We start from the raw sequence: 23,297 nt of genomic DNA, 5'->3' as shown, positions 1-23,297 counted from the left end.
GAATGGTTTAGGCCCAACATACATGTCTGACCTCCTGCTAAACTATGAACCATCCAGATCTCTCAGGTCTTCAGGGACTGGTCAGCTTTCTGTCCCCAGAGTCAGAACTAAACATGGAGAAGCAGCGTTCAGTTATTATGCTCCAGATATCTGGAACAAACTCCCAGAAACCTGCAGGTCCGCTGCAACTCTGACTACTTTTAAATCCAGGCTGAAGACTTTTCTTTTTGTCGCTGCTTTTAATTGAACTATTCACATCTTAAACTGCACTGTAACTTTTATCCATGTACTTTTTCTTGTAATGTTTAATTGAACTATTTATATTTTAGACTGCACTGTAACTTTTATCCATGTATTTTTTTCTTAATGTTTATTTGATTAGCTTTTCTTTTTTAATGCTTAATGTCTTTCATTTTTTTTTTTTTTTTAAACACTTTGAATTGCCTTGCGTTGAAAAGTGCTCTATAAATAAACTTGCCTTGCCTTGCCTTGCCTTGCCTTGCCTTGCCTTGCCTTGCCTTGCCTTGCCTTGAAGCACTTGGAAAGTGGTAATGGAAAAACCAACACAGTAAACTGTCAATTGCTGCAATTCAATAACTGTGGAGTCAGTGTGTTTTGGAACTGAACAACAATGATTTAGGTAAATTGGTAAGATTCCCCAGCTACTCTTTAGCGGCTTTGTAAACAAAAAGTGTTTTTGTGGGTTTTAGTAACTCAGAATTCAGATACGCCTGACTTAGTGATGAGCTTGAAGGTAGCACATATGAATGTTTATCTGCATAGAGTTGGTTTACAAGTTTAACAAACTACATCAAAAGTAGAACAATCTATGTGATAACAATTATGAGCTGAAGTGATTTGCTTCCCAAGCGTCTTTGAACCTGTCTACCTGACCACTCCTTCTTAAACCACAATACAATCCCAAGGAAGATACTGGATCTGATATTATTATTATATTCATTCCCATAAGAACTACTAAGTGTGTATTCCCTCTATCATTTGGGTTGAATTATTTTCCTTGAAACAATGATTAGATTTTGAGTGTGTGCGTAGTATGCGTTTAGACTCAAATTCCGACCTTTTCCTTGAATTTTCTAATAGAACAATTATAAAACTCCCCTTGTTTGATTTACATATCTCCTCTTTTCTCAGTCTCTGTATTTGTGCGGATTTGTGACTTTACAGGAGCTCTGTGTTATGCTGAGCTTGGCACCATGATCACCAAATCGGGGGGAGCGTATTCGTATTTATCTGAGGCTTTTGGCTCCCTCGTAGCCTACCTCTACTCCTGGACCACTGTTATGGTGCTGAAGCCCTCGTCCCTCGCCATCATCACTCTGAGCTTTGCAGAATATGCCTCCACTCCTTTCTACCCCGGCTGCACTCCCCCTGTCGTTGTTACAAAGAGTCTTGCAGCAGCAGCTATATGTAAGTTCACTCGTTTCCTTGTGACTAAACGTTTAATACCAGTAGATTACGCATAACTTGTGGATTACACATTTAAAGGTGTTGTAATAAATGTTGTTTTTTATTAAACAGTGGATCAAAGTAGGGTAGGGAGTTGGGGAGTGTAATAGAGAGCTAAACATTTAACTTACTTTGTCAGCTGGCCAGAAAAACTATTCAACAATTAAAGTTCATTTCAAATCACTAGGTTGTTGTGCTTTATATTCCTGACTCTTTTGTGTCTTCTCAGTTGTGATCGTCATGGTCAACTGTTTAAGCGTTAAGCTGGCGAACTACGTACAGAACGTCTTCACTCTGGCCAAACTTTTCATCATTCTTATCATAGTGGTAGCTGGCATGGTTATGTTGGCACAAGGTCAGTTTCCTTTATATACAACTCTTATTAAAAAAAAAAATGTGTATGCAGAGTTTGTTAACAATTATGTACTGTTCTGCATTTGTGTCCAGGAAACACTGAGAATCTGTCAAATGCATTTGAAGGCTCATCAACGTCTGTTGGAGCAATCGGACTGGCATTTTATAACGGGCTTTGGGCTTATGATGGATGGTAATTATTATACTTCACTTATTATGCTTCTCTCTAAAGCATTACATTATTTACTTTTCAACTCATACACAAGCCTTTTCCTGCTACATGTCTTTATATAGGGAGCACTGTGACTCTACTCATCCTCTCAGCTACTCTTCAGCCTTGTGCTCTTTCTCCCATTCTGTGAATTCAACCCTCAAACAACCTTATTATTATCTCCAGGAAAGACCCTGTTTCACAGTTGCAACAGTTAATCAACTTAGGGGTTTGTCATCAACAGGTATTCTATTTTCTCACAGTAATGAGATGCCATGTTGTTGCATGGTAGAGACTTGAAAGTGCGGTGGGGCCCAGTGAGTGGCAGCTGCTCCCCCAGCTGTTCACTCAGTTCTCGTGCACACTAAACGCATGCAGGGCAAGCGGCAACCTCCTGGTCTCAAAAGTGAAGCCAATGCGGAGGTGCCGTAGACTTGCTTTCTATTTAATGGCCATCAGGGTGTGGCTAAACTGGTTGCAAAAACAGAGCCTTTTTGTATACAAAGTCTATGAGAAGATTATCCTACTTCTCACATGATTTATTAACCCAATCATTAGTTTATTGTCTTCTTCAATACAGAATGATGTTCATTTTTTATAGTTATGGTCTCATTTAAAATAGCTGATAAAGCATTATGCATAGGGTGTATTTCTCTTTCGTCTAACAAAGTTCACAGTATTTCCAGTTAAAAGAGTTCGTTTCTACATTCTGGTGACCTCTGTAAATATTTAAACATTCCTTGTCTATCATTCGGTTGCACGTCCACCCTCTTGTGTAACTTCTGGTTAAAAAGGGACAAGATTGTGTGTAATCATATTATCCTCTTCATGAGTGGGTGCTATCACTGGGCATGTGTCTTCATTGTATCATTGATCAATGATTTAGTCTGCAGTGCTGTGTGACCACCTGGGAGATTCTTTAGTTGGCCTAACTTCAAATCCTCCTGGCGCTGGAGTGTGTGGCTGTGCATCGTAGCCTGACTGATGTTCCTGTCTTTGTAATGTGTAAGGTCAATTTTGGAGGCCTGCAATTTTTCTGAGGGCAACTGGAAAGATGGCATCATATGACCTATGCACTTTCGTTTTTGTGTTATGTTTTGAACACAGCAGGGGTTTCATTCCATAACCTTTCTACCAGTTAGGCTAACCAGAGATCAAAGCCCATGTGATATAGCACATAGCACACCAAAATACCATGTCCCTGACATTGAATGCAGTGATCCACTGCAGGAAAAACTAGGTCGTTCTGCGTGGTGGAGCAAAGGCCATGCACACAGGGCCGGCCCTTGGCACTGGCAAACTAGATGTAATACATTTACATTAATAATTGAATAGTAAACACCCTTTGCACCCCGGGTCGGCAACATTTTGGCGCTGTAAGGGATGAAAGTGGGGGATGTTGACTTATCAGGCGCCCGCAGCTCACAGCCAAAGTGCGAGCGAGCCTCCGAGCGAGCAAGAGAGAGAGAGAGGGCGCGCATCGGTACCGCGGATTGTTGTTGGATTGAGGCTGATAACTGCAGCTCAGTGAGGTAAAGGACTCTGAGTGTTTAGATAGTTCACTTTAGTCTAAGTTATCTCAGTGGGTCTCAAACGGTTTGGTCACAATTGATGTAAACAAATATTTCCAAGCCACGCCTTAATAATTATTAGGATAAATAACAACAGGTTTGAAATCATTCTAATGTATACTATGGACAGTAAACCAAAAATATCCTTTAAAACTGGAGATATAAAAAAAAAAAATGCATGAATAAATAAATGTTAACTAGGTAAAATAAGATGTGATGAACAACACAAATAAAATACGTTACATGTATTTGTTATTCGCTATGGTAGGTTATGTTCACATACTTATTTGATTATTAAATCATATGGGTGTTTTAGAGTTGTACCCCCTAGATCTAGTAAGTCTGCTCAAAGTGCAACAGATTGAAGCATTTTACTTTAAAATGGTAAAACAAATCTTTCCGGGGGGGGCATACCCCCGGACCCCCCTATAGGATGTGACGTTCACCCCCCAATTAAAACATCTTCATACAATAATGAATACATTTGAAACCTTCTTTATGTATATAACCAACATGTCAATGCGTTTCAGTTGTTGTGGTGTATTGGTCTTTTGTAGTGATTTTTTATTTATTCTTTATTCTATCGTGTATTGCTTGGAAGGGGGGGGGCACCAAATCATAATCTCGCCTAGGGCACCAAGATGTCTAGGGCCGGCCCTGCATGCACATATCAGTGTGCTCTTCTGCAGAGGAGAATGATCAAACTCATTACTGTTATAAATGCACTATCGTTATTTTAATTTCTCATTTTTGGTAATACGATACATTAAGAAATGACACATACTCCTTGTTTTTAAGGAATCAACTGAATTACATTACAGAAGAGCTGAAAGACCCATTCAGGTAAGACACATAAGTTAAGTCTAAACAGTTTTTTTTTAAATTGCAATTAAGTAATGGTCATTCAACAAAAAGCAGCATTTCCTTATGTAGGCTACACACTCATTGCACATGAGTACATATTTTCTGTCCATTCATCTCAGGAACTTGCCATTGGCCATCATCATTGGGATCCCTTTGGTTTCTGTGTGTTATGTGCTGGTCAACGTCGCTTACTTCACTGTTCTGACCCCCACTGAACTGCTGTTGTCTCCAGCTGTTGCCATGGTAAGAACCATAGATGGTTGCCTTGGTTATTGAGAAAATTAGATCCAATGAGTTTTAAAAAGCTTGTAATGACTTATTAGCTGTGTGGTGTTAAATAGGGAATTCTTTTTCAGGATTTAGACCTGCCTGTATCCAATCGTTTTTCCACAAATACAGTACTTTGTAATTCAACATGTATCTTTTCAACTTTTTTTGTATTGCTATTTTATTGCTATTGAGATGTTGACATTTTAAATGTTTATTTTATTGTCTTTTAATTTTATTTTACAGTGCCATGTCTTTTTATGCTGCAGAAACACAAAAAAGTCCCAACTTGGGATCAAAAAAGTAGTTACTTAACTTATCTTATAATCTTATTGTATGTAAATGTGAGATTTAACCTTAGTAACAGCTCAGTATGTGTTTTTTGTGCTACACTTTTGTTTCTGAAGGATATGTTTTTGCTTCCTTAGACTTTTGGAGACAGAGTCCTTTACCCTCTGTCTTGGATCGTTCCGCTCTTTGTTGTCTTCTCTACATTCGGCTCTGCCAATGGAAGCTGCTTCACCGCTGGCAGGTAAAAAAGACAACTGTCACAACATTTATGAAACACAGAAGCAAAATGAAAACATTGTTCTGTCTGTGTGAATCTATGTGGTGTGCATATTTAAGAAGGAAAGCACAAGTAAACAGAGTTCAAAACGTGACAATACTGATGTGCAATGGATGTGGAAACAAAAACTCAAGAAACTCCAAGAAGAATACACAACTGAAAAACAACACATTTCTAATTCTCTTTTCTCTCAGACTGGCCTATGTGTCTGGTAGAGAAGGTCACATGGTGAAAATCCTATCCTATATAAGCCTGAAGCACTGCACTCCAGCTCCTGCTCTCATATTCAATGTGAGTCTTGCATATTTAATCAGACCCCTTGTACTTTTCAATGTGGTCTTACATCGTCATCTGTCTTTGTTCAACATCTGCATGGTGGTTCACACTGTATTGAGTACAGTTTTAAAATGATGTAAGCCTCTTAAAAAACGTTCTGTAATTTTACCAGAAGGCTACATGATTGTTGTATTATTCAAATGTATATAAATAATGTTGTTTCCATTCAAGTAAACAATATATTTATCTGTTTGGTTTCTCTCTGTTTTAGGGTATTTTGGCTAGCATCTACATTATCCCATCAGACATCAACACCCTCATTAACTACTTCAGCTTTGCTCAGTGGGGGTTTTATGGCCTGACAGCACTGGCTCTCATTGTCATGCGTTACACCAGGAAGGAGCTGCACAGACCAGTGAAGGTGAGGCTTAAAGTGTTTTACTATATCTTTTTAACCCTCCTGTTGTCTATCTGACCAATTTACTACTTTCATCAATCATAACTTTTTTGTTTTACATTCGATTGCATTCAGGCTTTATGATATCCTTCAGAGTAGACATATACACGTCATATTGAACATATACAATTGTTGACCACCACCTTTTTGGATGATTTAGTCAACTTGTAACACCCATGGTGTTCCCGGTCAGGAATTAGTAACCATCCGGATCAGATGAAACACACACACACACACACACACACACACACACACGCACGCCCGCACGCACGCACGCACGCACGCACACACACACACGCACACACGCACGCACGCACGCACACACACACACACACACACACTCTAGATGTGTTCCCCCCCTTATGTGCCCAATCCCCCCATGTGAATCACACCTGGCACACACAAACACACACACAGACACACAAAACAATTTGACACATTTCCCGCTCTTATGTGCCCATCCCCCCACATGGATCACACCTGGCAGGCACACGCAATACATGTTCAGTGTCTATTCTTTGTATATTTACTGCAGTTTGTCATGTATACCTGTAGTCTGATACAATATTTACAGTTTGAAAGGGTGTTACATGACATTTGGTGATGATTAATGTTTTTGTTAATATAATAGCAGTTAAAACAGGACCGGTCAAATTTGACCGCGAACACCAAAGTAAGGGGGGGGGGGAACTAACACAATAGGAGGGTTAAAGCTCATCTTTTATTGGGTTTTAACTGAACAAGTTTACGCATTCAGGTGCTTTGTTAATTTGAATCTTGATACATACATTCAAACGACAGCAAAGTGGAAATAATGTTTAGTAAGGTGGTGAATTTCATTAATTTTAACGTGAATTTGGGACGAATAAAAAATATACCTAGAGAATTGCACAAAAAAGATCCAATGTATAATACTTCTCATATTTACTGGGAATTTCAAATACCAGGCCCAAGAATAAAGACAAAGTCTGCATTTTATTGAGATAGTTTTGTAAATACTTCTCAATAGCGTGTTGAATACATCATGTATGGAGGTTCAGAACAACTTTTGCATGGCTTTTCTTTATCTCAACCCTGTGCAAAAGATCCTAGTTTGGAATTTTCTATTATAAATTTAAAAAAACTTGGTTGATTTTTGTTTTTCATAGGCTAAACATGTATTATGAAAGTGACCATTCGAAGCTATATATTTTAGGGGAAATAAACCTCTATTTAGCAACACTTTTCAATTATGCCAGTAATATTCAATCTTTATAAGGGAGTTCAGTTGGGTTTCACAGGGCTTAGAAGTACAGGTTAAGACTATAGAGTGGACCTTGTGTAATTTTGTGATTACTTGTAGGTGCCGATTTTCATGGCAGGCCTAATGGTGCTGGTGTCCTGCTACTTAGTCCTGGCACCCATCATTGATAAGCCAGACCTGGAGTACCTCTATTGTACTATCTTCATCGTCAGTGGACTTTTCCTCTACTACCCTTTCATCCACCGGAAGGTCAACTGGGCACGCAAAATCATGAGTAAGTTGACTTTTTACAGACTCATTATTTCATGACCATCAGTTTAGCCTAAACAACAACCAAATGCAATTCAGTTTTTATGTTGTTCTGATGTCATTTAAACCTCCATTCAACTGCAGGACCCATCACCATGCATCTCCAGCTGCTGATGGAAGTAGTTCCTCCAGAGAAAACTTAATAAGAAGAGACAGAATTAACAACGAGCTCAACTTCTGCTGTTTGTCATGAAACATGTTAAGGCTGTTATTTTTAAAGCAGCTATGCACTTTCAACCCAGAGTGGATCATAACTAAACAATCACAGCTGACCTCTGTTTTACGGCTGCTTTACAACACTAACGGGAGGTGAGCGGTGATCGTGAACCTGCTTACAGGTGTAACATGAAATCATGGGTCAGAATTTGACCATATTCTCATGATGCCTCTCTCCACATGAACAAATAAATCAGTCTTTTTTTAACATAAATAAACAGCATCAATCATTTAGTAACTGTGTTTTCTTCATGTAGGTAATGTAGAATACACTTTCTCTTGGCAAAAGATCACTTGATTTAGAACTACTACAGGATTTAGATAGGTTGTTAACTGAAACGAACATGGTTTAAAAATACTCTCACTTTTAAGTGCTGCATTGTGCTAGCTGGTGTTTATTAAATGTATTAATCGTGTTGCATAAACTGGACATGCAGTCAAGCAAATATTCCTACTGTGTTTTACTAACCTGAGCTCAGTGTGCTTTGTGAAGCTGTATGTACTCTGTCAAGTATGAACTCACAAAGTATGGATACTAGGTATGTTTTGTTACAGAATATTATGGAATATACAGTATTATGAACATCATCATGTAGACTTATAAAAGGGTAACTACCTTTGGCTGATTATGTATACGGCCACAGTTCTGAGTAAGAGGGATACGATTTGTGATGACCGAGGTCTCAATTGTCCACCAGATGTCAGCACAGCATTGTTAAACAGAACAGTAAAGGCATGGCGTGTCTCTGTGCTATCGTTATGATACAGTAGTAATATATTATGCATTAACGCATGAATATTGAATATTTCCAATAATATGTAATATGACTTTGATGTCATTGTGAGTAATAGTAGTCAAATGGTGAAGATGGGGACCACTATAGTCCTTACTGTCGCGATATGTGAACACCATACCTAGGACGGCATGAGGAAATGTAAGTAAAAGTGCCATCCCTTAGCAAAAAAATCTATAAAATCCTATAGAATCCTATAGAATCTTGTAGAAATCTATAGCATGTTATAGAACATAGTCGTATTTGTAAGCCATGCTAAAGAATTCTATAGAATACTATAGAAATCTCTAGATCATTCTGTAGAATACTATAAATGTGTACTTTTCTATAAACTTCTATAATTAAAACTATAACAATCTAAAGAATTCTATAGGACAGAACCGACTCATGACATATCTGTAGAAATCTATAGAAATCTATAGAAATGTGTAGAAATCTATAGCATTCAAAGAAAACATGCATGACATTTTCTCTCTGATGCAACCTATACTAAATTCTATAGAATTCTATAGAATTCTATAAAACTCGTCTTTAAATTGGAATAGAGAAAATCCTCGTAATCTACATCATTTTGTGGAACTGAGCTGCTTTGCAAAAGCTGTATGGGTCCCTTTGAAATCTTTACAACTGTATACTGGATTATGTGCCCAATTAAATTATGTAACCTATACATAACCATATACAACCATACAACATATTGGAATGGAACTCTAAACTGAATGAATGTCACTGTCCTTGTAATCTGATGTAAATGCTCCAGGATTTCTGTGACTGCATCTGTATGTATACATTGATCACTTTTGTTATGTAACTAATTATCTGTTACAACTGGAGATTAAAGCTAAGTGACATATAACAATATCTATTGTTAGTGTGAGTCTGTTATAAACAACTCATTGGAGTCTGCAGTACTCTACTCTGTTTTGCAGTCTATTATACACTGTAAAAAAAGATCATAATTTTACAGAAAATAACTGTAAATGTTTATAGTAAGTATCATGTTTTTTTAAATAACTTGCAAAATCCTGTAAAATGGCAGATATTAACTATAAATTAACAACCCAAAACATTATTTTCAGTATTTTGACAATAACCACAAATAACGTTTATTTCCTTTTTTTTACAGTAAATTTACTATATAATATTTACAGTATTTTTGCACTTTCAGAAAATAAATGCAGAAGTACGTCAAATAAAAAGTATTATCTGTAATTAAATATGTAACTCGTAATATAAAAGTGTATTACTATTATAAGACTTTAAGATTTTCTTTGTAATTTTAAGGTAATCATAAAACTGTAAAAAAAAGCGTCAACTAAAAAAAACGTAAAATGTAATTAAAACCTTTTTACATACATAATTTTCTCAATATTCGATTGAATCCACCACAAACACAACATATCCAATGTTGAAACAAAAGTAAATAAATATGTTCTCATTAAATTCCTAACTTACTATATTGTAAACATCTACAGTTGACAATATCATTAAAACAAATTAAAATGATAGAAAGAGACATTTCTGCAGGGAGGATCAAGGTTTAAAACACACACTGTTATTTACTCAACAAGTCACAGTTATCCTTGTTTTATTTATGTTGCCGTTTTTTTTTCTCCCATTGGTCAATACACAGTAATAAGCCTTAGTTTTACAGTATAATGTATGGTTTTCGGATTCTGGCCGACAGCCAGAGCTACGGCACTTGAAATAGAATTCAGCCAAAACACGGCAGACAAGTCAGGCATGTTTGGAATGAGTCCACAACACTCCTGATTGGTTCATATAAACGTCATCGAAGAAACCTGCCAATGAGAACTGTCCGCGCCTGTCGTTCGCATTTGAAACATCCACGTCAGTTTGAGTGGGTCTCCTCCTGCGAGCTACAGCTGTCTGCTGCAGGATTTTATGGATTTATATCGGGATCGTTTTACACGTTAAATATGAGTATCGGGACGTCAACAAAGAACAGAAGACTTGAGATCTGGTGAGTCCTGCAACTGTAATGGAGTTAAATATGTATTTAGATAATCCTTAGTTTGTGAATGTTTTATTTTTTATTTAAGGTTACGTTTCTTATTCTAGTTAGCTGAGTTTCCTCCCGTTAAGTTGGTATTCATCATTAATAGGTTGTTAAATGTTAAGAAGCCCTGACATGCTGTTTCTTGCAAGATGTTGCGCCAGGAAAACCTGGCTTAACAGGTGGCTGCTAACGTTAGTTTACAGTTTATTGCAGTGCTGCCCCCCCACCCTCTCGTCTCCAACACTGGAGAATTACACATAAACATGCAGCGGGGTGTCACAATGTTGTCGCCAAGTTTAATGTAAAGTTTCACAGCTTTCTTATAGCGGAATCTAGTTTGTTAATGTTCAGTAACAGCTAGCATAGCATAAACAGCTAACCGCTAACGTTTGGCTAACTTGCTAGTTAGCTCTGCTCTATATATTACAAGCTAACATGACTAGCTAATATCACACTGTGTGAACTAAAATACTTTTTGTATTACTACATCATACATGCTTGGTCCAAATCACTGCTAAAATTAATTATTTTTGAAAATGTATAGTAAAGAAACACTCAGCCATGCATGAAATAACATAGCAAAAATAATACGGGTAATGTTTGACCCATGTTGTGCCTTAGAAGTGTAGTGATACAAACATTATTTTTATTCAAAAAGTAAGAAAGGGAAAAATACAAATTGGTGTTGATCCAAAACAGGTTAATTGAGGAATACCTGGAATCCTGAATGGTTAAAGTAATTTATTGCAAAGATATTTACAATTAAAACTAATTCGGGTCACTTTTGACACATGTTGGTTGTATGTTGTGTAACAAAGGGTTAACATGACGGCTGTGATGTTCACTCTTTTGACAGAGCACCAGTGGACAGCGAGGACTATGGAAGAGAAGATGTGATGGCTTTGTGTGGAAAGCTGCTGACGCCAGCCTGTGTCCCTCATCAGTCTCTCCAGGCAGCACCCAGCTATTCTTCCATCTTGCAGATGAAAAGACTTTGATATGTGAGTAATAACTAACTTGTGTCTAACATAGTATTGAATGTGGTTTAGTAAAGTATTTAAAAATACCCCACATTGTACATGTACAGGACAATCAGACCTTGTTCAACAAAGATCATAAGACAATTGTTTTGTCTTTGAGGTACAGCCGCAGCAGAGAGTCTGAGTTTGAAGAAAGCACTAACATTTTATTTAGTGTTGTTTAATCAATCAATATTTACTGGTCTTGAATTTCCTCACTCGATTACAAAATGCTTGAATCTTATTGTACAGGGACATTATGCAGATTTAATCACCTGAAGATGAAGATATAGATTCATCGATATGTACCATTTTAAGGAAATAGACTGTTATGCGGCTTTCACACCAGCGCTTTTCAGTTTCTAGCTCCGAGCGGGAGCTTTTCTGGTTCAGCTCCGGTTTCCCTTTTCAGCTCCCGCTCTGTGCACACCGCCCACTGGCGCCCCAGAGCTGCCCCTGCTGCGTCATGACGTCACCGTTTACATCGCTGATTTGCTCCCCAACGGCAGCCATTACGGCGCTCACAACAACAACTGCGTCGGGTCGATGATCGTGTTGCTTTTAATCACACGAAGCCAGAATAAATTGAATAACGACTTCTCCAACCTTATGCTTTGCTCCAGAGTGCCGTGGTTCATTGTTTATTAATGTGTTTCTGCAGCATTTACCGACCGCTGCAGTGCTGGCTGCTCTTCCACGGAGTTTATTCTCCCGTTAGCTCCCGGTTAGCTCACACTGCAGCGGCCGCTCTAAAGTACTCACTGTCCGACTCACACAAGCAGCTGATGCATATCCCCAGTTCCCTTAGCCTAAGTGAATGTGTGTCAGTCTGAATTGACGCTGTTTGGTATCACAACGCTGTTATGAAAGTTTCTCTGGTATAAAACGGGTGATGTTAGCATAGCAACCGAAGCTAAACTGACTACTTGCATCCGATAGCTGCAATAATACAAAACAACACGTCTGCCTCTCTCCACAATGATCGATAACAGCGAACGGATGGTCAAAGTAAGGCACAAATAAACAGAATCACACGAAGCCTGGTTAGTGTTGCCTGACTTTATAAAGTGTGTTTATAGGCACTACTGCTTGTAGGCAGGCATAACAGTCGACCCATGGGAGGTGGGTTTAGTTTCCTGCACGCCTCGACGTGAGAGAGACGTAAGCGACGTCGCCTCTTAGCTCCAAAGCTCTTGCCTCTGGACCGACCATTTTTTGGAGCTGGAAATGAAGCGGATTCCGGAGCTAAGAGCCGGCGCAGCTCCGGTGTGAACTGGAAAACCCGGCACTTTTCAGGCTCTAGCTCCGAGCCGGAGCTGAAAAGGCGCTGGTGTGAAAGGGGCATTAGTGGTATTGACCGAAGCTCCACAGCTGTAGCTAGGCGCTGCTAATGAAAACTCAAGTGCTCAATTTGTTGGTTTTTCTTTATTATTAAGAATTGAGCAAGCATATCTTCCTCTTCGAAATCCCAGTTGTACTTCGCCAACACGTAGTGCCTGGGAGGGTGTGTTTGATTGTTCCCACCCTTACCTCACTTATGGACTAGGTCATGTTAGACAAGCAATCCAGTGGTTAGTTTTAGGGTCACCTCCATTGTTTTATTTTTTATTTATTCACTTTAAGAGAAAGGGATTTCAGAAACAAGTCTCACAAGTTTGTCTCGAGGTAAAATTAACAAAAGCTAACTGTTGTTAGACTATGTTCCCCCCTTCTAAACTTATGAAATAATCAATGCCCTGATAATAACATCCATCATTATGGTTTACTAATAGTTATCACTTCACTTCCTCCTCCAGCACCTGGACACAGCAGGAACCTATGCCAGGATCCTGTTTGTGGACTTCAGCTCTGCCCTCAACACAACCCTCTGGCTGGAGGCTGCGCACCATCAGGACCAAAACCTCTCTACATCAGGACCAGAACCTCTCTCCATCAGGACCAACACCTCTCTCCATCAGGACCAGAACCTCTCTCCATAAGGACCAGAACCTCTCTCCATCAGGACCAAAACCTCTCTCCATCAGGACCAGAACCTCTCTCCATCAGGACCAGAACCTCTCTCCATCATGACCAGAACCTCTCTCCATCAGGACCAGAACCTCTCTCCATCAGGACCAAAACCTCTCTCCATCAGGACCAGAACCTCTCGGCACCTCAACAAGGCCCGCCCCCCCCCACTGACACTTTACCTCAGCCACAACGCAGACTCTGCATGGAGATCACAGGATGGTAAATAATGCAATGTTTAAATATTGCTTACTGCCAATATTTTATATTCTATAATTTATTGCATTCTATTTCTTAATATAGTTCGCTATCTGTGTAGTTTTTACATTTTTTCATTTGTATGTACGACACCTCCTCATACGTGTGAACATACCTGGCAATAAACCCGTTTCAAATTCTGATCTGTTTGTCCTCTAGGTTGCACTGCCACGTCTACAGTAGCACAGAATGGACAGAGGAAACATGATTGGGCCTCAAGTTTTTTGCAGCCAATATACATTATCCTACAAACTTGGGATAGGAGGGTGAGTGAACAAGTTATCCATTGGTTGGAACCTACATCCCCATTGTTAGACGTACTAAATCCTGCACACTGCTCCTTCACATTGACAATGTGAACATATGTCGCCATTTTGCCATTTCTGTTATTTTCAGTTGAATGTTTCAAAGTAATCTTAAAAAATTCAACTTACTTTTTGTTTCTACTGTTTATAAGTATGATGTTTAAATATGAAATGCTGTATTCATTAGTTGTACTATAATTCTACAAATATTTTTAAGTTTTCAGAGTAATTGTTTCCGACAGAACATTTTGTGATGTCATTTTGTTGAACCTGTTTGATTGGAATATGTTAGAAAAAAGCTGTAAAATAACAGTATTCTAGCTCTTTAGGTTCTGTATTTATTTTAGTGTTTGATCATACAAATCTAATAAAAGAAAATGTAAAAAACTGTTTTTCTCATCAGAACTTTATTTAAGGTATTTTAATGTAACATTTTAAGACAATGGATTTTGAAAAGAGAGGAAAGTTTCCTCTAAAATATTTAAGGACAATTTCTGTATACTAATTGCTTTTGCACTTTATTTCAGTTAAAGTATTTTTACTTTAATTGTATGGTTTTTGTTTGGCAGCCTGCTGCCAGTCATTTGACCGGTTTTTCCGTTTTTTTTGCCCATAGAAGTTTTAGTGCTGTACTTTTATTAAACGTTATTGACTGTAAAAAGAGAAGATACATCTGTAAAACCTGTAAAATATTTAAGGACAATTCCCGTAAATTAATGTTATAAATTCTGCAGAAACATTTTATAGAAAACAATAGCAATGTTCTATAGATTATTTTGCAGAATCTATAGTAAAATCCATAGGTAAATTCTATAGAATATTTGCCAATATTCTGCAGAAATTCTATAGAAACATCAATAGATTCTATGGAATATAGGTCACAAATTCTATGGTATTCTCCAGAACAGTTCTATAGAAAGCATCCATGGAGTTTTCTATAGGATTCTATAGACTATTTTCTACAAAAAAAACATCTACAGTGTATATTTTCTATACTATAGTATTCTATAGATTATTTCCCAGAATCTATAGTAAAACACGTAGGCAATTTCTATAGTATATCCGCAAAAATCCTGTAGTATTCTACAGACATTTTCTATAGAATGTGTCCATAGATTTTTCTATAGATTATTTCCCAGAATCTATAGTAAAACATGTAGGCAATTTCTATAGTATATTCGCAAAAATCCTGTAGTATTCTACAGAAATGTTCTATAGAATTTGTCCATAGATTTTTCTATAGTATTCTATAGATTTTTTTGCTAAGGGATGCCCTGGCCATACATTGTAGGTTAATTCTTTCACACACACATACGGGTTTTGGGCCGAGGGCGACACCGTACTTCCGGTATGTGCCATTTCACGCGAGGTGCAAGCAGAATATCATAGTCTATTGCCTTAATCAATATCTAGTCAACTCTAAAATACCACATATATGCAACGGCATGATAATATTATTGTGACAGGTGGGGTTTCCAGAAGATAGATGCAGCCAAAATCGACGAAGGCCACTTTCGAGGGTCGTTTCTCCATACATCTGCAGGCAGTCTGTAAGGGCGATCAGACAACCCACACAGCTCTAGTTCACGCTGGTAACGACCTCGAGCACACCCCTCAAGTCCAGAGATGTAATCTGAAGACATGCAGCGATTTCTTCGGTTGTTAATTCAGAAAAAAAACCTAGTGCGCTCTGCCTGGCTACGTTAGCTAGCTGTTTACATTAGCACCTCCAGGATATTAGCACCTCCAGGAAAATGGCGGATTTATATATATATCTATGGCGCGTGTTGCATTGTGGGTAGCTCGTGACGTCACTGTGTGTGAAAGAATGCTGTGTTCAAAATCACAGATAGATTCATTTGTACTATGTACTGCAGCTGCACTGACAGAGAACGTTACTGTAATGGTTCATGCATATGGATATGACAAACTACGTGTCATATAGAGTAAATTGCTAGTATATCAAGAAAAGCTTGCATAAAGTAAAATGTGACTACATGCTGTACGACATACTGGTATTTTACCAGTTTTGGTACTTTGTTTTGGGAAATTCTCAATCTTTTTCTCACATACACTGTAAAGTACGAGTTGTTTCATAAACAAAAACTGCATTTGGTCTTTATTGCCCTCTAGTGGCACACAGTCTTTCCACACAAAGTACATATTTTATATGAAATCCAGTGGTGTAAAAGTGAAGAATTTCTCCAGTGGGTGCCACTTAATCCACATCCACTCAATCCAGCTGTGCTGAATGAGAGAAAATGTTCATGGACTCTGCTCAGCATCCTCTGCCAAATTAGGTCGGAACTGTTTTAGAGAAACAGCATGTTGGTTGTGTTGCCTGGCCTGTGGCATTTGGCTCCTTTTAGACATGCATGGTGAAGAATGCAGAATCAAGTCAACTGGTCACAACAACACTGATTATTTGTTAACAAGTTGCAGGACTGTCTTGAAAAGGGCCAGCTCAAAGATATAATTGTGATTCCATTTATATAAAATAGCTGCAGCATAAATGCCTTGACTTACTTTAATATCTCATCCTGCTATGTTTTTTGTGCTTTTTTGAAATGTTGCAATGAACAGAGAGCAGGTTTTCATTGTGTGTCATCACTCTATACCGGGCACTGGGTCCCAGGATTAATGAAACCACAGTTTTAATTTTGGACACAAAAACAAAAAAGTAAAAAAAAAACTCTGAATTTACAGAAAGAGAAGCCTTGTTGCATGTTTTGGTGTTCGTGCTTTTAAGATGATGAAAGATAATTCCCTATTTATTGTCAGGGGAGTTCAGGGATTAGATGACATTCAATAATTAGTCAAGTATGTTTTTTGTAGTTGTGACTATTCATGTTCACAGATAAACTCAGTAGATCACAGGGAAGTGTGAATTGTGGCTGTGCGGGATATGTGGGTGAATGTTCATGAATGACTCCGTGTGCCTGACAGTAGGAGGCATCATTCATCCGGCTGCTGATTGTGTGGTGTCGGTCAGAGGAAGCAGTTTACTGCTCGATTAATCAGATGCATACAGATTGTGTATAAATAGTTTCACAATGTCAGGAAAAAACACACAAATCTATTTTGATAGGTTGTTGCTTTGGATCAGTGGTAGAAAAACTAAATCATACATTACAAATAAATTCAAGCATTCAAAATCCTACTCAAGTAGGTGAAGAAATGTCATCAGAAAGACGACTTACAGTACATTACATGATAGACACTTTTATCCAAAGCGACTCAATACTATGGGCAATTCCCACAGGAGCAATTTGGGGTGAAGTGTCTTGCCCAGGGACACAACGACATGCTGACTGCAGTGGGGTTTGAACCTGTGCTCCCCTAATCCGAACACCAACTCACTAGTCCACTGCGCTAACAGCCTCCCTAGTACCAAGAATAAAATAATTATTCATTAATTGTTTGGAATATGTGGTTTATAAAATATGGTATAATTTCACCTCACGCTGTTGTTTAAACTACTGGTTGAACCTTAACAAATCTGTTGTATGTTATAAGATAATCATATAAATTGTTTAAATATTCAAAAATATTAGTCTGTAGAGTCACTTGTGACTATATCTGCCAAATAAATGTAAAGTAAAAAGCACAATATTGCCCAGTAAAACAAAGTATCAAAAGTGAGTGAGAGTGATATGAGATAAGAGCTTCTTTTTATTCAACATTTCTGTGTTACATTAAATAATAGGGGGGGGGGGGGCATGGGCTCATTGTACTATATATAAATATAATTGCACATGATACACGCAGGAAGTTCCACAGAACGGTATGTCATGTTATAAGTGGCGGTGAGTGATGCTGACATACACAGTAAGTGTCATATGAAGTGACTTGTCACTGTCTGTGACTGAAGGAGCTGCTTAAGGCCCCCACAGTCTCAGGGGGTGAGAGGTTTTGTCCATGATTGACGTCAGCTTGACTAACATCCTCATCCCACCCACCTATGCAATCTATTAAGCAGTCCAAGATGGAACTAGCCCTCTTAACCAGTTTATTGAATCTTTTCCTGTCCTTTCTTTCTTAGTGAGGAAGTCTATCACTATCTCTTTGTCTTTCAGGTGTTTCAGTGATGGTGATTGGCCTCTTACTAGTCCCAAAAGTACCCTAATGGCATCCAATTATTGACGTACAAGTACTGTACCTGAAATTCGTACTCAAAGTCCGCCAACGTGGTAAAATATTTTTTAGATAGTATCCCAAAAATGGAATGCTCTTTCTCTGTCATTGTGAACTCGACTCACCCGCCGGTAGCAAAGTTCAGGAGCAAAAAGTCTGTTGTGCAATGAAATACCCGATAATCAGATGTATCAAACAGGTTATTGGAGTTAGAATAAATGTGTTCATGTCTATGTTCAATCTTTTTAAGCAGGAAAAGGACATAACAAAAATGATAACCTGCAGCCCAATCCTGAATGCACACAATCTCAACATATACCCTTTTTCAGACAGTATATATTTATTTCAAAACGTTCCTAAAATGAGATGAACTGGTCATGTAAGCTGGCTCTGATATATTCAAGTTCAATGGATTCCTGTTTATAGTACATTATAGCTAATCAAACTTTGCATTAGTGGAGTGGGAAATTGATTGAACATTAATATATGCTAAATATTGTGATGAAGGTGAATGTGCACTAGACACACACTTTCTGCACATATGCATGCAGCCTTGAATGGACGCACACATGCACTTACAGTACACTCAAATCCTCTTAATGGATAGACAGCTCTGATGAGCCCTCATCTACATCTTATTATCATCACATTACTGCACTTTTCCAATCAGTTGCTGCATTAGCATTTTGAAAAGAACTACGCAATCATTCAGCGACCTTTTCCAAAACTGATTCATAGTGTGTCACTGATGAACATATGCTATAAATGAAATCTGCACTGTTCTGATTGTTTTTGAATTATTATAAATAATGCTTCAAGACCTCAGTAAAGTATTGAACCTGCACAAGTTTGGATTTGATATTTCTTGTGCTATAGCTCATGGTTTATTTGTCATCCATTTGACTTACCCACTGTTTTGCTCCACTGAGAATTCAGCAATATTAAACTCGACTTATTGGTTAGAAAAACCTATAATTTCAGAGTCAAACTGTAAATATACTCAGCTTTGGCACCTGAGGGCAGAGAACATTGAGTCACAGTGAGAAATACAATTCCTGCTGAGCCCATACAAGTGGGGGGAAAGAACCAAGTGTTACTTCATGCAGAGCAGTCTGTTTTGTCAACATGACCTGTTTTCCTCCATTGGAGGGCACACTTGAATAAGCAGTGGCAGTGACGTGAGCCAGAGCCGTGTCATGTACACTGTGATCCTTTTACAGGAGAGGATCCACATCCCATCTTCCCCCAGACACATTCCCCAGATTTGTAGCTCACCCCCACCTGGCACTGCTCCCAGACATTTTCTGGCATTGACTTTAGTGTTAAGAACATTATGAAAAAATGCTTTTCATTTGAATTATTATGTTTCAAATGACTGTTCTCTCACAAATGTCTCATTAATAACTGTGTTTGACAGCCTCTCTTGCCGCTCTGAATGCCTGTTTGTCTCCCTTTTTCAAGCTGGCCTCGTGCTCATTTTCTTAAAGAGAGATTATGTCATGTTTGCTGAATGACATCACTTGTGGCATTTATGGGATAATGTCGATTGCTAAAATCTAGTGTAACAGTATCAAAAGTAGGAAATGGAAACTTGTTATTTTCAGTCACAGTCATTTTTATCTGAAGTTTGCGAACAGTAGCTAAGCTGTACGCTGCTGATCCAGAACCTATTTAGGCTGAAGCACAGCACAGTGTTGTATTGCCTATAAATGTAGCATTTAATTTGTGAGAAGATGAATGTGTCCTTTAGTGTTGCAAAAGTCACATAGTGGTGCTTTAATTTACAGTATTGTGTCGGAGAACCGCCCAAAAAGGCCACATATTTATTTTATCCATGTATGATTCATTAATGTATCAACTTGGCCCTCTGAGCTGCCCTGTCTCTTTCTTTTCTCTTGTACGTTTACGGGGGTTTTACAGTAAATATAAATTCATTAGCGGATTAATCACAACAGAAACCGGAATTTCAGATGAACGTTTTTTGTCCATGCTTGCTGTGCATCCGTTTAATTTCTGTTTGCTATACATCTCTTTCACTGTCTTACTCACCCTCAGCCTGTTTCTCCCCATCACACCCTGTCTCTTTGCACTCTCTTACACTTCCTCTTCCTTTCTCTCCCTTTCTCCTGCCAGGATTTTCTCCGTATTCCCTTTGATCTTCCTCCTCCTCTCCTCTCCTCTCCTTGCCCTGTTAAGGCTCTTCACTAACTTGAATTGAGCAACTTAGAGATCAGTGGCTGATGCTATCATAAACAGTCTTTAATATAAGTAGAGTTATTTGCATGTTTTTGTGTATACATACCAAATTTGTATGCACACATATGCACGGCTGTGATGTCAGGGATCGGGCGCGGAATTGAAATAAATATATAAAAAGTGCTGCTTGCTAATTGTGTTGCTGTGCATGCTCCGCTCTTGCACCCGCTGTAGTTTCTGGCTGTTTAGCGGCCCTTTGATCAGAAGATAGTGAGATGGTAGGGAGGCTAGTTAGGCAGGCTCCCCCGCATGATGTACGGGTGGCTCCACTACACATTCTGCTAACAGTGGGAGGCTGGAATATGTGTGTGTGTTTAAGAGTGAAAGAGAGACAGAAAGAGAGGGAAGAAAAAGAGGCAGGCAGAGGTAAAGACAGATGTTTTTGGTGAAAGAGATGAAAGAAGAGTCGATTAGAAAGAGAGAGTAAGACAATGAGAGGGAATAGGGGGGAATTTTGTCTTGACAGAGGGAGTGCAAACAGCTTTTACTGGCTGCCTGGCAGGGTCCTCTCTGATGTGTATCCAGCCTGTGTGTACTTCTGAACATTGCTGCTTCACAGTCGCGTCTTGTCAAACGTGGTTTTCCTTATCTGTCAATGAGCATTTGGGCAACTCATATTTATAAAAAAAGCATGTGTACTTATCATCATCTGCGTTGCATCTACACACAGCAAGTGCAATACATTACACCACATTGCCAAATGTTTTGCGAAAAAGCGAGAGGAATGATAAAAAGGACCGAGCTTGAATCATAATAAAAAGCAGGCAAAATCAGCTGTCTTCCACTCTAGTTTTTCTTTTCAACCGACAGGATTGATATGCCATTTAGTTTTTATGGAATATAACTAGAACCTGGCCATCAGGATGTTTCACTCTCAGATATACTGAAGAGCAAATATCCAAAGTCCAAATAGCCCTCTTATTCAAATCAATAATGCTGTTTTCACACTTAACTGAGGTAATCCGGTTTTCTGATATACCCCCCAGAGCAAATCTACAAGCTGTGACATGTTGCTTGTCCTCCAGTCAATAACACCCAGCCTGCCTATCTAGGCATGGCATTAAAAGATAAGACAGACTCTTATTTATGGACAAATGTGTTCACATAGATTTCCCATACAATCCATCTTGTTGCAGAGAGGCTGCCTCTCATCTTAGCATCCATGAATCAACTGTCTTTATCGACACATGGAGTAATGCGAGTGCAGCTGGGTTTCGAGCATGCTCAGAGCAGGCTATGATTTGTTACTATAAATAAAGATATTATATGTGTAACACTGGGGCTGGATGGAGAAGTAACACCTTGGATAGAGATTAGGCCATACTGAGTTAGTCCCAACATAAATAAAATGTACTGCAAAACCACCACACCTTTTCACCTTTAACATAAACAGGATTGTGTCTCGCAGATTATCAGAACTTCTGCTTCTTTGATGTGAGCCATGGAGAAATGAATTTGGGAGCTGCCCTTATGGCAGAAACTCTCTTTAGAGAGAAGGTCTTCCAGGAGAAGTTGCTATATCAAAGACGTTTTTTCACAGCAATTTCCCAGAGCTGTAGTGCTGTCCCTTAGTGTGAGGAACAAAGCCTGCAACATATCCCTAGCCATGTCCCTTAGTGAATAGGAGAAGGGTCAAGAGCCTGTCAAGTTTTACCTCTCATGCTAGATCTAAAATATAATACAGGTCTTCACATACATATTAAAGATATCACACATGACAAGTGATACAACACCCAACATGTGATTACACTATTCCTGGTTTCTTCAGCGAGCTGAATTTACTTACCCGTGATTGATCCAGTGTCTAATTAATTCCTTAAGTTCTTGTGTTTATAGCAGGGGAGAGGAGAGAGGGTATGGTATGTTAGGAGAGGGGATCTGTCTTTGAAGTGGTGTTCTGAAAGTCTCTAGAGGACAACCAAGCCCGAGGCTGGACTCAGGCCGTGGGGAGAAGCAACAACCACTTCTCCACTGTGGGGCCAAAGTCTTACCATGGCAATATACACCGAATTACTGATGTTATCTGTTTATTTGTAAGAATATACCCTCAGAAATGCAATGTCTTTAGGTGGAAAGAGGTTAATAGAAAAAATATGTGATTGAGATCAAGATGCAAACAACAGCTAAGCCTTTGCATTGTTTGGCCCCGCACTGGAATTTGGGCTCTTAGCGCCACTGAAAAATTAGACTCTGCAATCCTCTGCGGAACACCCCTCCCTGTGCCTATAGCTAATGATGAACTATCAGCTATCTATCTTCATTCCACCCAGGGCCCACTTGTCCTTCCCTGCAGACAGAAGCTGCTTCTTGGCAGGTCTTGCTGAGGGGAATCCAAACCTCCTGGCACTAAAGTAAAGTGTTGCATTCTTGTGAAAGTCATTTTGAGGTGAAAAACAGGATTCATTGATGCTATTTCTGTTGCCGCAGACAGCACCATCAATATCTGTGAACATGAAACAGCCCTCATTCCCAAGCTACAAAACAGACAGCTGTAATCATCTGTGATGTCTGCTAAATACCAAATCTAAGTTTCTTCAGTCATAACAAGCTGCAGATGTTTTGAGGAGTAAATGATTGTCTCACGTGTATTGATTGAGAATGATTTTAAGCAGCAATTTCGTGACCTATTGTATAAAACATACTCTTTTCAAAATTGATGTTTCATAATTCAATTTGAAAAGCCATCAATTCTGTGGTGTGT

General features: G+C 38.7%; 1 protein-coding gene across 3 annotated transcripts in view; it reads left to right on the top strand.

Moving 5' to 3' along the window:
• The window catches only part of LOC117454345 (b(0,+)-type amino acid transporter 1-like), a 12,697-nt gene extending 4,660 nt beyond the window's left edge, over positions 1-8,037 (top strand). For all 3 annotated transcript variants that reach the window (XM_034093558.2, XM_034093555.2, XM_034093556.2), the window contains 10 exons: positions 1,186-1,428; positions 1,697-1,822; positions 1,915-2,014; positions 4,402-4,446; positions 4,587-4,710; positions 5,163-5,266; positions 5,497-5,593; positions 5,850-5,999; positions 7,378-7,552; positions 7,672-8,037. In XM_034093558.2, coding sequence (XP_033949449.1) covers positions 1,186-1,428; positions 1,697-1,822; positions 1,915-2,014; positions 4,402-4,446; positions 4,587-4,710; positions 5,163-5,266; positions 5,497-5,593; positions 5,850-5,999; positions 7,378-7,552; positions 7,672-7,730 — 1,223 coding nt within the window. In that variant the 3' untranslated portion in view covers positions 7,731-8,037. The remainder of the gene's footprint in view (positions 1-1,185; positions 1,429-1,696; positions 1,823-1,914; positions 2,015-4,401; positions 4,447-4,586; positions 4,711-5,162; positions 5,267-5,496; positions 5,594-5,849; positions 6,000-7,377; positions 7,553-7,671) is intronic.
• The last annotated feature ends 15,260 nt before the right edge of the window (positions 8,038-23,297 follow it).

Source organism: Pseudochaenichthys georgianus, chromosome 10 (assembly GCF_902827115.2).
Source record: "Pseudochaenichthys georgianus chromosome 10, fPseGeo1.2, whole genome shotgun sequence".
In the NCBI taxonomy this organism is placed as follows: Eukaryota; Metazoa; Chordata; class Actinopteri; order Perciformes; family Channichthyidae; genus Pseudochaenichthys; species Pseudochaenichthys georgianus.
The sequence above is the reverse complement of the archived record's forward strand: the minus strand, read 5'-3'. Positions and strand labels throughout refer to the sequence as shown.